Source organism: Dysidea avara, chromosome 15 (assembly GCF_963678975.1).
Source record: "Dysidea avara chromosome 15, odDysAvar1.4, whole genome shotgun sequence".
NCBI lineage: Eukaryota > Metazoa > Porifera > Demospongiae > Dictyoceratida > Dysideidae > Dysidea > Dysidea avara.
The window spans coordinates 2,134,512-2,145,370 of record NC_089286.1 but is presented as its reverse complement, the minus strand read 5'-3'; the positions used below and the strand labels follow the sequence as shown (position 1 = coordinate 2,145,370).

The following is a 10,859-nucleotide window of genomic DNA, read 5'->3' as shown; positions in this document are numbered from 1 at the left end:
GAAGTTGCTTCTACTAACACTAGGTTAACACAATGTGCATAACAGTGACAGTATATGGCCCTGGGTTGAATTTCCTTAACCTTAGCCTGAACTCCAGCATGTATGCCCCGCATGTTGCTGGCCCCGTCATAACATTGACCAACTAAATTGTCAGTTGTCAATCCAACTTTTGATAAACCTTTCAACAATATTTGAAACAGTGCCTCTGCAGTAGTGCTGTCAGTAGACTCAACATCTACTAGTCGTTCTTGAATCACATATTGTGAATCAACATACCGTACTACTATTGAAACCTGCTCTTTGTGACTTAAGTCGCTGGCAAGCTATCGCACAAAGTTCCCCCCCAGGGGGGAAAAAAAGCGAGGAAAATGCGGGGAAGAAATTAAAAGCTCACAATCACAAAAATAGAATAACTATATCGATAATTTGCGATAATTCATAATGATTATCTTTTAACCATGCACAAATAGGATTTTAATTCACACACAATTAACCTCTGTAAATCACACTTGCTAGATAGCACATAGCTAATATTATAGCCAGAGCGCTGGGTACACTAGCTAATTTCCATATAGCTATAACTGTTTACACAAAATTAGCTATAATTAGCTATAATTATAAATGCGATAACATTAGCAGGTATGTGTGTTCCCATCTGTATGTGTGTTCCCATCTGTATGTATGTTCCCATACTGTGTACAAATGTTTCCACAATATCTATATGAATGCTCCCATACATAACTGCATGAATCCATATAGTTTTTTTTACAAATATTTTTATCCATTATATCCTAATAGCTGCTGTGCCACTGCTGTTCTAGTCCACCATTACTGTTCTACCAGTTGCCATCTATCAAGTTAATATACATGCTATATTTATATATTTTACAATAATAATATATACTTACCATGTTATACTTTTCTATCACTGCTGCACTAGTGCTGTTCTATTCTATCACTGTTCTGTTATACTTGAACAGTGATATCACTGTTCTATCACTGCTGCACTGTTGTACTGTTCTATTCCAGTGTTAATATATACTAAACTTTATAATATTATACTTACCATGTTATACTGTTCCACCACTGTTGTACTAGTCATCACTTGACTATGCTGTTCTACCACTGCTGTACTAGTCTAGCACTGTAGTACTGTTCTATGCCACACTGTAAAAATAAATTTGTCATTTCAACAAAAAAAAATTGTTAGTGTGCACAAACGATGGTGACAAATATTTTATTTGTCAAAATGACAAAGGAGGTAAACTAACATATAAAGTGTTATTATAACATGTTATTATTGCTGTTTTAACATACTCCTTGTTGTTTTTGTAAATGTGAACTGAGTCTGAAATTTGACAATTGTATGTCAGATTAACAAACATTGATCATGTACAATGTTACCTCAACATGTTGTTAGGTATAGCAACATATAGGATTCTGTTAGTATGACATTTTTATGCAGGACCTAATTATGCGATAAAAGCATTGACGTTATTGTTATAAAGTGTTTATCAGACTGACAAAGGTAAGTTCGCTGGAATTACATAACATGTTTTGACACTGTATTTTCAGTATATTGTACATCAGCAGAAACGTTTATTTAACTGACAACAAATGTTTACAACACTACATATGTACACATCTAATTGTCATCACTGTCAGAGTCAGAGCTTCCTGGTTCTTCATTTTTTTTCAAAGCTTTATACTCAGATGATATTCCATTTATATGGGTTGCTGACACAGCTGACTTCCACTTGGTCGTAGAAGCAGAGGATATCTGAGCTACCTTTTCCTGAAGAAATGTCATGAGATCAGTCAACTTCTGGTGGTAGCTGAGATTTAGGATATAGTGACACTGATGTACAATGTTACCTCAACATGTTGTTAGGTATAGCAACATATAGGATTCTGTTAGTATGACATTTTTATGCAGGACCTAATTATGCGATAAAAGCATTGACGTTATTGTTATAAAGTGTTTATCAGACTGACAAAGGTAAGTTCGCTGGAATTACATAACATGTTTTGACACTGTATTTTCAGTATATTGTACATCAGCAGAAACGTTTATTTAACTGACAACAAATGTTTACAACACTACATATGTACACATCTAATTGTCATCACTGTCAGAGTCAGAGCTTCCTGGTTCTTCATTTTTTTTCAAAGCTTTATACTCAGATGATATTCCATTTATATGGGTTGCTGACACAGCTGACTTCCACTTGGTCGTAGAAGCAGAGGATATCTGAGCTACCTTTTCCTGAAGAAATGTCATGAGATCAGTCAACTTCTGGTGGTAGCTGAGATTTAGGATATAGTGACACCCAAACAAATGGAAGAGGGCAGTAGCTAAATCCATGGACTCCATACAGAGCTTTTGTTCAATGGCAATGAAGTGTTGGTCATAGTCATCATGATTAATTATGACCAGATGTAGTTGACTGTTCCCCTGTTCTGGGGCTTCCTTGATTGGTGTTTCATTCTGTATAAAATAAGCATGAGAATATATATATTACATATATTGTTAAGATGCTTACAGGCACAATTCTCAGCAAAAAGGGAATGTCCCCAGTAATAACCTTTGTCTTCGTGGGGATCAATAAAAGACCCAAGCGTCTTAAGGAGATCAAGAGCAGCTGATCATCACCTAAAACAAATTCAAAGAAACACGATAAAATTAATGATACACAAATATCATACACAAGCACTAAATCAAACATCCAATACCAAACACTTGATGGTAATGTGTCTAATTCTAGTAGATGTGCCAACTAAACTATTTAAAACATGCAAAGTATACCATAGCAAACTGGTATTACTACACCACAGTATAACACTACCTATTTTGGTAATCTGTACACTGTGGGTAGGTAAATGGAAAAAACCTTATGTTTTCGGGAATGGGCATACTAACCCTATGATCTTTATAAACAATTTGAAAAACTTACAGTCCATATCAACATCCTTGACTAGCTTTTGGACGAATGTCATTTTTCTACATGCCGCCTTGCAATATGTAACCACAGCTTTAGACCACAGGATCAGCTCTTCATCAAATTCATCCTTAAGATTTGACCTTTGCATTATTAATTCAAACTCCAACTTAGCCTGTATGTGCGTGAAAGATATAATCACACTGTATATACCATAACCATAGCCTTACATAAGAAGATTTCTTCAACATTTTGTACTTCTGTAGTGTGCTTTGAACAGTTACATTGTCTTCTTCATTTAGCATTTCTGCTCTTCTTAGTGCATGAGTACGAATAAATAAGGTTTTTACTTTGGATGGTTCTCCATTTTTGGGCTTGTCCCATTCTTCTTGAAGGAGTTTAAAATTAGTTTTGTTGGAAGTTTCATCATCCGCTGAAGATGGTATAGCTGGATACTGGTGCTTTTGTGCAGCAGCTAATTTTTGCTTCTTCTTTGGAGGACTAGGATCATAACTTGATCTGCGGTTTATGTTTTGTGTCCTGGTATAGATAAACCATTTCCAGGCACCCTAAAAGGCATCAAAATGCACGCTTAGCAAGTACATCAACAACAAACCTCAGAACTTTCATCTCCCAAGCATTTAAATTTCTTATGTAGAGACAGTGAAACAATACTACAATCTTTTAATGATGGCCGGCTTTTGTACGTCATTAACAATGTTGCTATTGTTTGCACCATATATTTCCGATCGCTGTCTTCAACAGAACCCTTTTTAAGGTGCACTTCAGTGGAGTGGCGAAACAGTGGTATAGGAAAAGGATTAGGTAATTGCTACAAGGTAGTACACAGCATAATCCAGATCATGCGTGTGTCAGTATCTCACTTGATAGGATGTTGAGCTTGAGCTTTCAGTGACTTTGTGCAACTATAAAGAAAACCAAGTAAAAGACATAATTGTCATGTGTAAATCAAAGCTAAGGTGAAGATTATGTCCAAAAGATCTAACCCAATCAATACATTAAAGAAGCCATTTCATACAATGGAAATCAATGCTTTTATAATTATAGACACCTTAGGTTTGATGGCTTTGCTTATAGAAGGAACTTGAGGATCATGATCAGAACTTTCAGATGTCCCAGTCTACAGAATATATTATTGTAAAGAAGCAATAAACTATTGAAAGTTCTTACTGATTCTTTTTCTCCTTCAAGACCAGCTAATTCAGATTGGAGGGATTGCTTTTCTTTATATAAGCATTTGTTTGTGTTTTAGGTTACTCAATCACATGCAAGAGATGATGACCTTATTGGTGATTTTTGTGATGCCTCCTTATACAGCACTCATCCACTGTATACTAGTAGTGATCAATCCCTTAAGCTTCAATTTATCATCTACTATGATGAAGTTGAAGTGACCAACGCCCTTGGATCCTACAAAGGGAAGCATAAACTATGTAAGCCTTACAGAATTGTCAATTGTGTAATGTCAGCAATGACTTAACTATTAAAACCCTTTAAGGACCACCGCCCCCCCGGTATATTACGTCTGAACTAAGCCTTGCTTTTATTGAAAGCCCACCGCCGTAACATTACATCCAAGTGTATTGGCAGTAAACGAACGGCTATAACTCCACAATACTTCAAGCTACAAGGCTTAAACAAAGGCCATTTTATTTGCCATTCAAAGGTAATCTTTTTGATATACAAAGCCGATATGTTACATAAACTAAAATCAAAAAATATTTAGTACAAACCTAAAAACTTACCTTGAAGGATTCTCCTTGTAACTTTTGCTAGGATGCTTGGATTTAGCCCTAATAAAGCTCATGGTGATTGCCAATTAGAGTAGATTGATATACAAGATTACGTAACATTGATAAAATGGTGGACATTTTTTCAACTAAAAAAAAGATTGCTCCCCAGTGTTGAAAACTCACCTTGTTGTTTGTAAAAGGTTAGTTGTATAGTGAGACATTGCGTACATTTCTATGATCCTTAAAGAATTCTGTATGCTTATCAATATGCTTATCAATATGTTGTTCTTGGTATTATTAACACATTTCACTTGCAGCACTATTCTATTACACACTGGGTAATATTCACCCAAAACACCGCTCAATTCTGAAGACAGTACAATTGATAGCTGTCGTCACTTATCCACTTTTAAAAGAGTATGGATATGAAGCTGTTTTGCAGCCTTTCATAAATGACATGGATAAGCTCAGAAAGGTACTTTCGTGTATGTTTGGGGTTTTAAAATATTTGTTGGTTTGATTGCAGGGAATTTTGTTAACAATAAACAATAAAGAGGTCCCTGTAAAAGGTGCTGTTTTAGCCATGCTTGCTGATACTCTAGCTGCACATTCAATTGGAGGGTTTAAAGTTGGAGTTGGGTGGTCACTTCGAAAATGCAGAAACTGTTTGGCCACTAAAGAGTAGGGCTGGGCGGTATTGGAGTTTCGCTTCACGATATATCCTGCAGAAATATATCACGATATTATATTTATTGCGGTTATTAAAGATGACTGCTATATTAGAGTAGCTGACTGCTTTATTAGGGTATCTCGATCCTAGCTGACTGTTCTATTAGAGTATCTCGATCTTTGTAAAAAAAATTGACTAGCTAGAACTAGATCCTTGTTTGCAGTAGTATCACATGATTATTTGAGGTGCATTATAACAACCTTAAGGGCTTAATAAGCTGTCACAAACACTAAAAATCGTAATAATATCGATAGCGTGACATTATCGTTTCACCGAAATCTACACGATACAGATATCGTTTCATTGCAATACCGCGGTATTACTATAATACCGAGAAACCGCCCAGCCCTACTAAAGATACGATGAGTGTTAAAATAAGTAAATGTTTTTTTGATAGATTTTTTTAATACTGCCCCTATGGCACGCACTCTAGAGTGAAAAGCTTAGCCTATAGTTGGAAAAGCAAAACAAGAGTCCTATTGTCCTATATCAAGCTCACTGCTTTTTCGTACTGGGAAAATAATTATCCACAAACATTTTCTGCTCAAAATTTTGGATGAATGGCAATCTGGAAAATATTTCCCCTGTTGAAAATAACCTGCTATAAGGTACTGTACTGTAGTTACTTTTTAGTAGCTAATGGTTGTTTGTCTTGTAAGTAGCTATGGCACAAGAATGCATCAAATCAAAGGCATCACATTGAGCCAACTCACCTAGAAGTTTCAGTGCTTGTGAATGGCAGTTTATATTTGTACTAATGATTGCACTAATTTAATACTTATGCACTATATATTTTATGCAAGGTAGGGGTAGTTGTGCATGGTCATTCCGGTACATGTCTCTGTGGATTGTATCTCGTTCATGGAAAGTATGCTTTGTGCCATAAAAATGTAATACAGCCCGCTTATCTCTTTGAATTTATGCATTCAATTCTTTACGTACAGTTTCGAGAGAACATGTTTGTTCTAAGAAACCCAGACAACTACGATTACCATTGTTCTCTTCTCACTGGAGTGTTAGCTGAAACAGACTCAGTAACATATGGTGTAAACTATAGAAGTGTATTAAATAAGTTGGATGACTTTGATGTGTGTGATGGTCAGCTACCTCAAGATATGATGCATATCTTGTTAGAAGGAGTAGTTCCTTATACAATAAAAGCCATGCTACAAAGCTTTGTATGTGAGAAACGCCTCTTTACTATTGACCATATTAATCAGAAACTCTCAAGTTTTAAATTCAGCCGATCTGAATCCAGGAATAAACCATCACAATTATCTCCTCACATTCTACATGATCGTGGTAACATCAATCAATCAGGTGAGACGTGCACTTTGCAAGTGGTGTTATAGAGTATTCTGTATACGTAGTCCTATATTTACAAACCATTTGGCTTTTGTATATATTTTATGCACTACTTAGAACCCTTTCAGTTGATCATTAATTTGTAATATTAAATTATTGATGCTATTCTTCTGTTTAGCTAGCCAAATGTGGAATTTTGCTGTGTATTTGCCATTGGTGATCGGAGAATTAGTTCCAGAATGTGATGAAGAATGGGAATGCTTTCTTTTGCTTTTAGAAATACTACAAATTTGTGTGTCCTCTGTTTTTTCAGCTGATTTAGTGGAGTACTTAGCATTCTTAATTGAGATGTACTTGTCTTCATTTTGCGAATGCTATCCCCACAAGAACATTTTGCCAAAGCAACACTACTTGACCCATTTTCCATCCCAGATTTTGAAGTGAGCATACATTATTACATCTATGCTTTACAATATAAAATGAAGTGAGTGCCCAACTTTCAATATTCCCTGCAAAGTGTCAAGGTTAAAAAGTTTATTTGTGATAGAGATGGTGCTTATTAGTGTTGATAAGGTCAAGTCTTTGTGCTTTACCCTATAGAGGAGTCAGTTATATTCCTTGTTGCATTGCTGTTGGATACTCTCTGCCATTTATATTGAAAGCTCTTGATGCAAAGCATACAAGTGTTTACAATTACATGCACACATATGTAGGTTAGGTCCTCTTACAACATCGTGGTGTATGAGGATGGAAGCTAAAAACAGTTATTTTAAAAGGATAGATCAGCAAGGAAATTTTAAGAATATTGCCCTAAGTGTTGCTCGGCGTCATCAGAAACTGATGTGTGCTCTCCTACATGACAATGACTTCTTTGATAAGGCGATGAATAAATCAATCGGTATGTGCAGATAGCTTGAAGCATTAATAATAATTTATTGAAGTGTATTTATGTATAATTTTACTCTTGTAGCTCAATGCGAAAGCTCCCTTTCAGCTGAACCAAATTGGACTAAGGAGCCATTAGAGAATTTTCTGGTTGCTCATAATCTACAGCAAACAACAGTAACAAGGTAAAATTTATACAATATTTATGTGTAAGAGCTAGAATAGTGCTTTAGTCATTAGATTGTGTACAGGCGTGTAGCGTGTGGTGTATATAATGTGTATAGTGTGTGTGTGTGTGTGTATAGTGTGTGTGTGTGTATGTGTATAGTGTGTGTGTGTATAGTGTGTGTGTGTGTGTGTGTATAGTGTGTGTGTGTGTGTATAGTGTGTGTGTGTGTGTGTGTCCCTCTGTGTGTGTGTGTGTGTGTGTCCCTCTGTGTGTGTGTGTGTGTGTGTGTGTGTCCCTCTGTGTGTGTGTGTCCCTCTGTGTGTGTGTGTGTGTGTGTCCCTCTGTGTGTGCGTGTGTGTCCCTCTGTGTGTGCGTGTGTGTCCCTCTGTGTGTGTGTGTGTGTGTCCCTCTGTGTGTATGTGTGTGTCCCTTTGTGTGTGTGTGTGTGTCCCTCTGTGTGTGCGTGTGTGTCCCTCTGTGTGTGTGTGTGTGTCCCTCTGTGTGTATGTGTCAGTGCACATAATGCTTGCATGCATGTGCGTGCATCTACATGTAGATTTGTTTACTGTTAAAAGCATTAGCATAAAGCTTCCAATGTCTTTACTTCATGGTGAAAGGTTATTGAACTCATGCACATTATTTAGGGTTGACTGGATAGAAATGCAAGGCAACAAGTACTGTGTAGATGATGTGATTTGGGTTGGATTTGAAGATGAGCTACCAAAGTTTGGGAAGATATATGGAATTATATTGATGATGTCACATATGTTTTTTACTTTGAACCTTTACATAACTAAAGGAACTGATCATCATCACAATTCCTTTTTAGTTCAAAAGTCAGCTAAATTTATTCTAAAGCAAGTAACAGAAGACAGTGTATGGATGGGCAAGCAGCATTCTCTTGAAACTCATCAGTTGAGTTCATGTGAACCAGGGACTTTTCACATTGTAACCAAGTATTTTATTTCAAATTTGGTTTAGTTTATTTCTTTGTACAGGGAACAAATTCATTGTTTTGCTATTTCTATATCTAAACAGCATTATGTGATGTAACAAAAGTACTTTTGTTGTATTGATGTTACCAATCTGTTAGCTTGACAAAGGTTTTTGTTAGCACTTTTGATTATTCAAGTATCATGGTATATTTTGTTACTATAACATTTATATTTGTCGCGACAGCAAAAGTTTGTTATCTTGACAAAACATTTGTGTATTTAACAGTTTGTTGGTGTGACAAATTATGTTGTTTTGACAAATTCGTTTTTACAGTGCAGTGTTAATATATACTAAACTTTATAATATTATACTTACCATGTTATACTGTTCCACCACTGTTGTACTAGTCATCACTTGGCTATGCTGTTCTACCACTGCTGTACTAGTCTAGTACTGTAGTACTGTTCTATGCCAGTGTTAATATATACTAAACTTTATAATATTATACTTACCATGTTATGCTCCACCACTCCGGCACTAGTCATCACTTGACTATGCTGTTCCCCACTACTGCACTAGTCCAGAATTGTTGTACTGTTCTATGCCACCTTTAATACATACTTAAAAACTTCATAAATATATACTTACCATGTATACTGTTCTACCACTGCTGTCCTGTTCCAGCTATCACTGACAATGTACCACAGCTGCCTGTCAAGTTAACGCATACTTTAAAACTTCATATATCTAATAAATATACCTTCCTTTAAATCCTTGATATTATTGAGCCACACAGCTAATGTGTCTTGTGCACATAACTGAAATTATGGAGCCTGTAAACCTAGTCACCCTCCACACAGACCATCATGTAGCCGGCCCTAATGGCACTCCCAACCACCCACTTTACTCCTGAGACATTACAATGATGGTCAAGGTGCCAAGATCATGATGAACACTCCCAGTGCAGCCACTGGTGGGCATTGAAGCATCACCAGTGGATGTACTGGAAATGTTCATCATGACCTCAGCACGGTGGTCATCATAAGGGCACTCCCAACTACCAGCTTATGATGGTTAGTGCACCAAGTGTTAGGTAAGCACTCCCAGTATAGTCAGTCCCTAGTACGTGTGTTGAGAACAGCACGAGTGTTTACTGTATACTGCACACTAACCATCATAGCCGGCCCTATGGTTCCAGTAAACATAATAAAATATTGATGGTCTGTGTGGAAGGTTGCTTGTGCATGTAGTGTGGCCAACTCTGCTGCAAAAAGTTACCAGGTAATATATTGGCATATACATATCATACAAACCTCGTTACTCCACTGAAGCTTAACTACTGGTGTTGGTGCTTCTGCTGTTTTTGTAGTAGCTGCAGCAAATGTAGAAGCTGTTGCTGCTGTAGTAGCTGTGGTCCTTGTTGCTGTGGTAGCTGTGGTCGTTGATGCTGTGATAGCTGCAGTCGTTGTTGCTGTACTAGCTGTGGTCGTTGTTGCTGTACTAGCTGTGGCTGTTGCTGCTGTAGTAGCTGTGGTTGTTGCTGCTGTACTAGCTGTGGCTGTTGCTGTTGTAGTAGCTGTGGTTGTTGCTGCTGTAGTAGCTGTGGTTGTTGCTGCTGAAATAGCTGTGGCCGCTGTGGTCGTTGATGCTGTGATAGCTGCAGTCGTTGTTGCTGTACTAGCTGTGGTCCTTGTTGCTGTGGTAGCTGTGGTCGTTGTTGCTGTAGCTGTTGCTTTAGCTGGCAACGTTCCTCCAAGCGTTTGACCTGCACTTCCTTCCATTCAGCCAAAGTTACTGTTTCCTTATCAGGGCAGTACCAACTCCCCTTATACTGACTATGGCCAGTCTCAACTAAGAATGAATGCACAAACTTACAATTATTATATTCAACAGGACTGTACTTACCGCTCAAAGCTTTATGGCAAGTACTGCACTGGCGGGTCTTGTGGGTCTTATGCTTCTTTGGTGGTGGAGGAAGGTTAGCAATGTCCGCTCCAGCAGCAGCATCTTCCTGTTGCTTTCTCTTTTCATAACGCCACAGCTGGGTACGACTAACAGTTCCTAGTTAGAAAACAATAAACAAAGTTGCTAAGAACACGCATATCCATACGTGTTGATTCCACCTCTTTTTCTTGCAGTCC

The 10,859-nt window shown here is 37.3% G+C and overlaps 3 protein-coding genes across 3 annotated transcripts; 1 reads left to right on the top strand and 2 right to left on the bottom strand.

Moving 5' to 3' along the window:
- Positions 1 to 558: 558 nt before the first annotated feature.
- On the bottom strand, positions 559 to 10,859 carry LOC136245174 (bromodomain-containing protein DDB_G0280777-like; the record flags this gene model as incomplete). Its single annotated transcript, XM_066036676.1, has 10 exons — positions 559 to 850; positions 909 to 1,020; positions 1,067 to 1,152; positions 9,094 to 9,179; positions 9,231 to 9,317; positions 9,367 to 9,429; positions 9,479 to 9,982; positions 10,032 to 10,569; positions 10,624 to 10,779; positions 10,829 to 10,859. Coding segments are annotated over 3 exons (702 nt in total), but the record flags the coding sequence as incomplete, so codon positions are not given.
- LOC136245703 (uncharacterized) lies at positions 2,015 to 4,419 on the bottom strand. Its single transcript, XM_066037189.1, has 8 exons — positions 4,131 to 4,419; positions 4,012 to 4,080; positions 3,824 to 3,865; positions 3,556 to 3,771; positions 3,170 to 3,508; positions 2,955 to 3,114; positions 2,544 to 2,653; positions 2,015 to 2,488 (listed from the first exon to the last, which is right to left on the bottom strand). Exons 4-8 carry the CDS (start codon positions 3,676 to 3,678, stop codon positions 2,117 to 2,119), a joined length of 1,104 nt encoding a protein of 367 aa, XP_065893261.1. The 5' UTR covers positions 3,679 to 3,771; positions 3,824 to 3,865; positions 4,012 to 4,080; positions 4,131 to 4,419; the 3' UTR covers positions 2,015 to 2,116.
- On the top strand, positions 6,127 to 8,776 carry LOC136245736 (uncharacterized). Its single transcript, XM_066037220.1, has 5 exons — positions 6,127 to 6,313; positions 6,368 to 7,168; positions 7,442 to 7,626; positions 7,699 to 7,798; positions 8,427 to 8,776. Exons 2-5 carry the CDS (start codon positions 6,888 to 6,890, stop codon positions 8,761 to 8,763), a joined length of 903 nt encoding a protein of 300 aa, XP_065893292.1. The 5' UTR covers positions 6,127 to 6,313; positions 6,368 to 6,887; the 3' UTR covers positions 8,764 to 8,776.

Bases quoted from the DNA above. Each gene is read 5' to 3' on its own strand.
- LOC136245703 (XM_066037189.1), bottom strand. From the start codon at position 3,678: ATGGTGCAAACAATAGCAACATTGTTAATGACGTACAAAAGCCGGCCA. The intron at 2,654-2,954 runs GTAAGTTTTTCA...AATTTGTTTTAG, and splicing joins CAAGGATGTTGATATGGACT to GTGATGATCAGCTGCTCTTG. The intron at 2,489-2,543 runs GTAAGCATCTTA...TATTTTATACAG, and splicing joins TTTTGCTGAGAATTGTGCCT to AATGAAACACCAATCAAGGA.
- LOC136245736 (XM_066037220.1), top strand. From the start codon at position 6,888: ATGCTATTCTTCTGTTTAGCTAGCCAAATGTGGAATTTTGCTGTGTAT. The intron at 7,169-7,441 runs GTGAGCATACAT...ACACATATGTAG, and splicing joins TTTCCATCCCAGATTTTGAA to GTTAGGTCCTCTTACAACAT. The intron at 7,627-7,698 runs GTATGTGCAGAT...TTACTCTTGTAG, and splicing joins GGCGATGAATAAATCAATCG to CTCAATGCGAAAGCTCCCTT.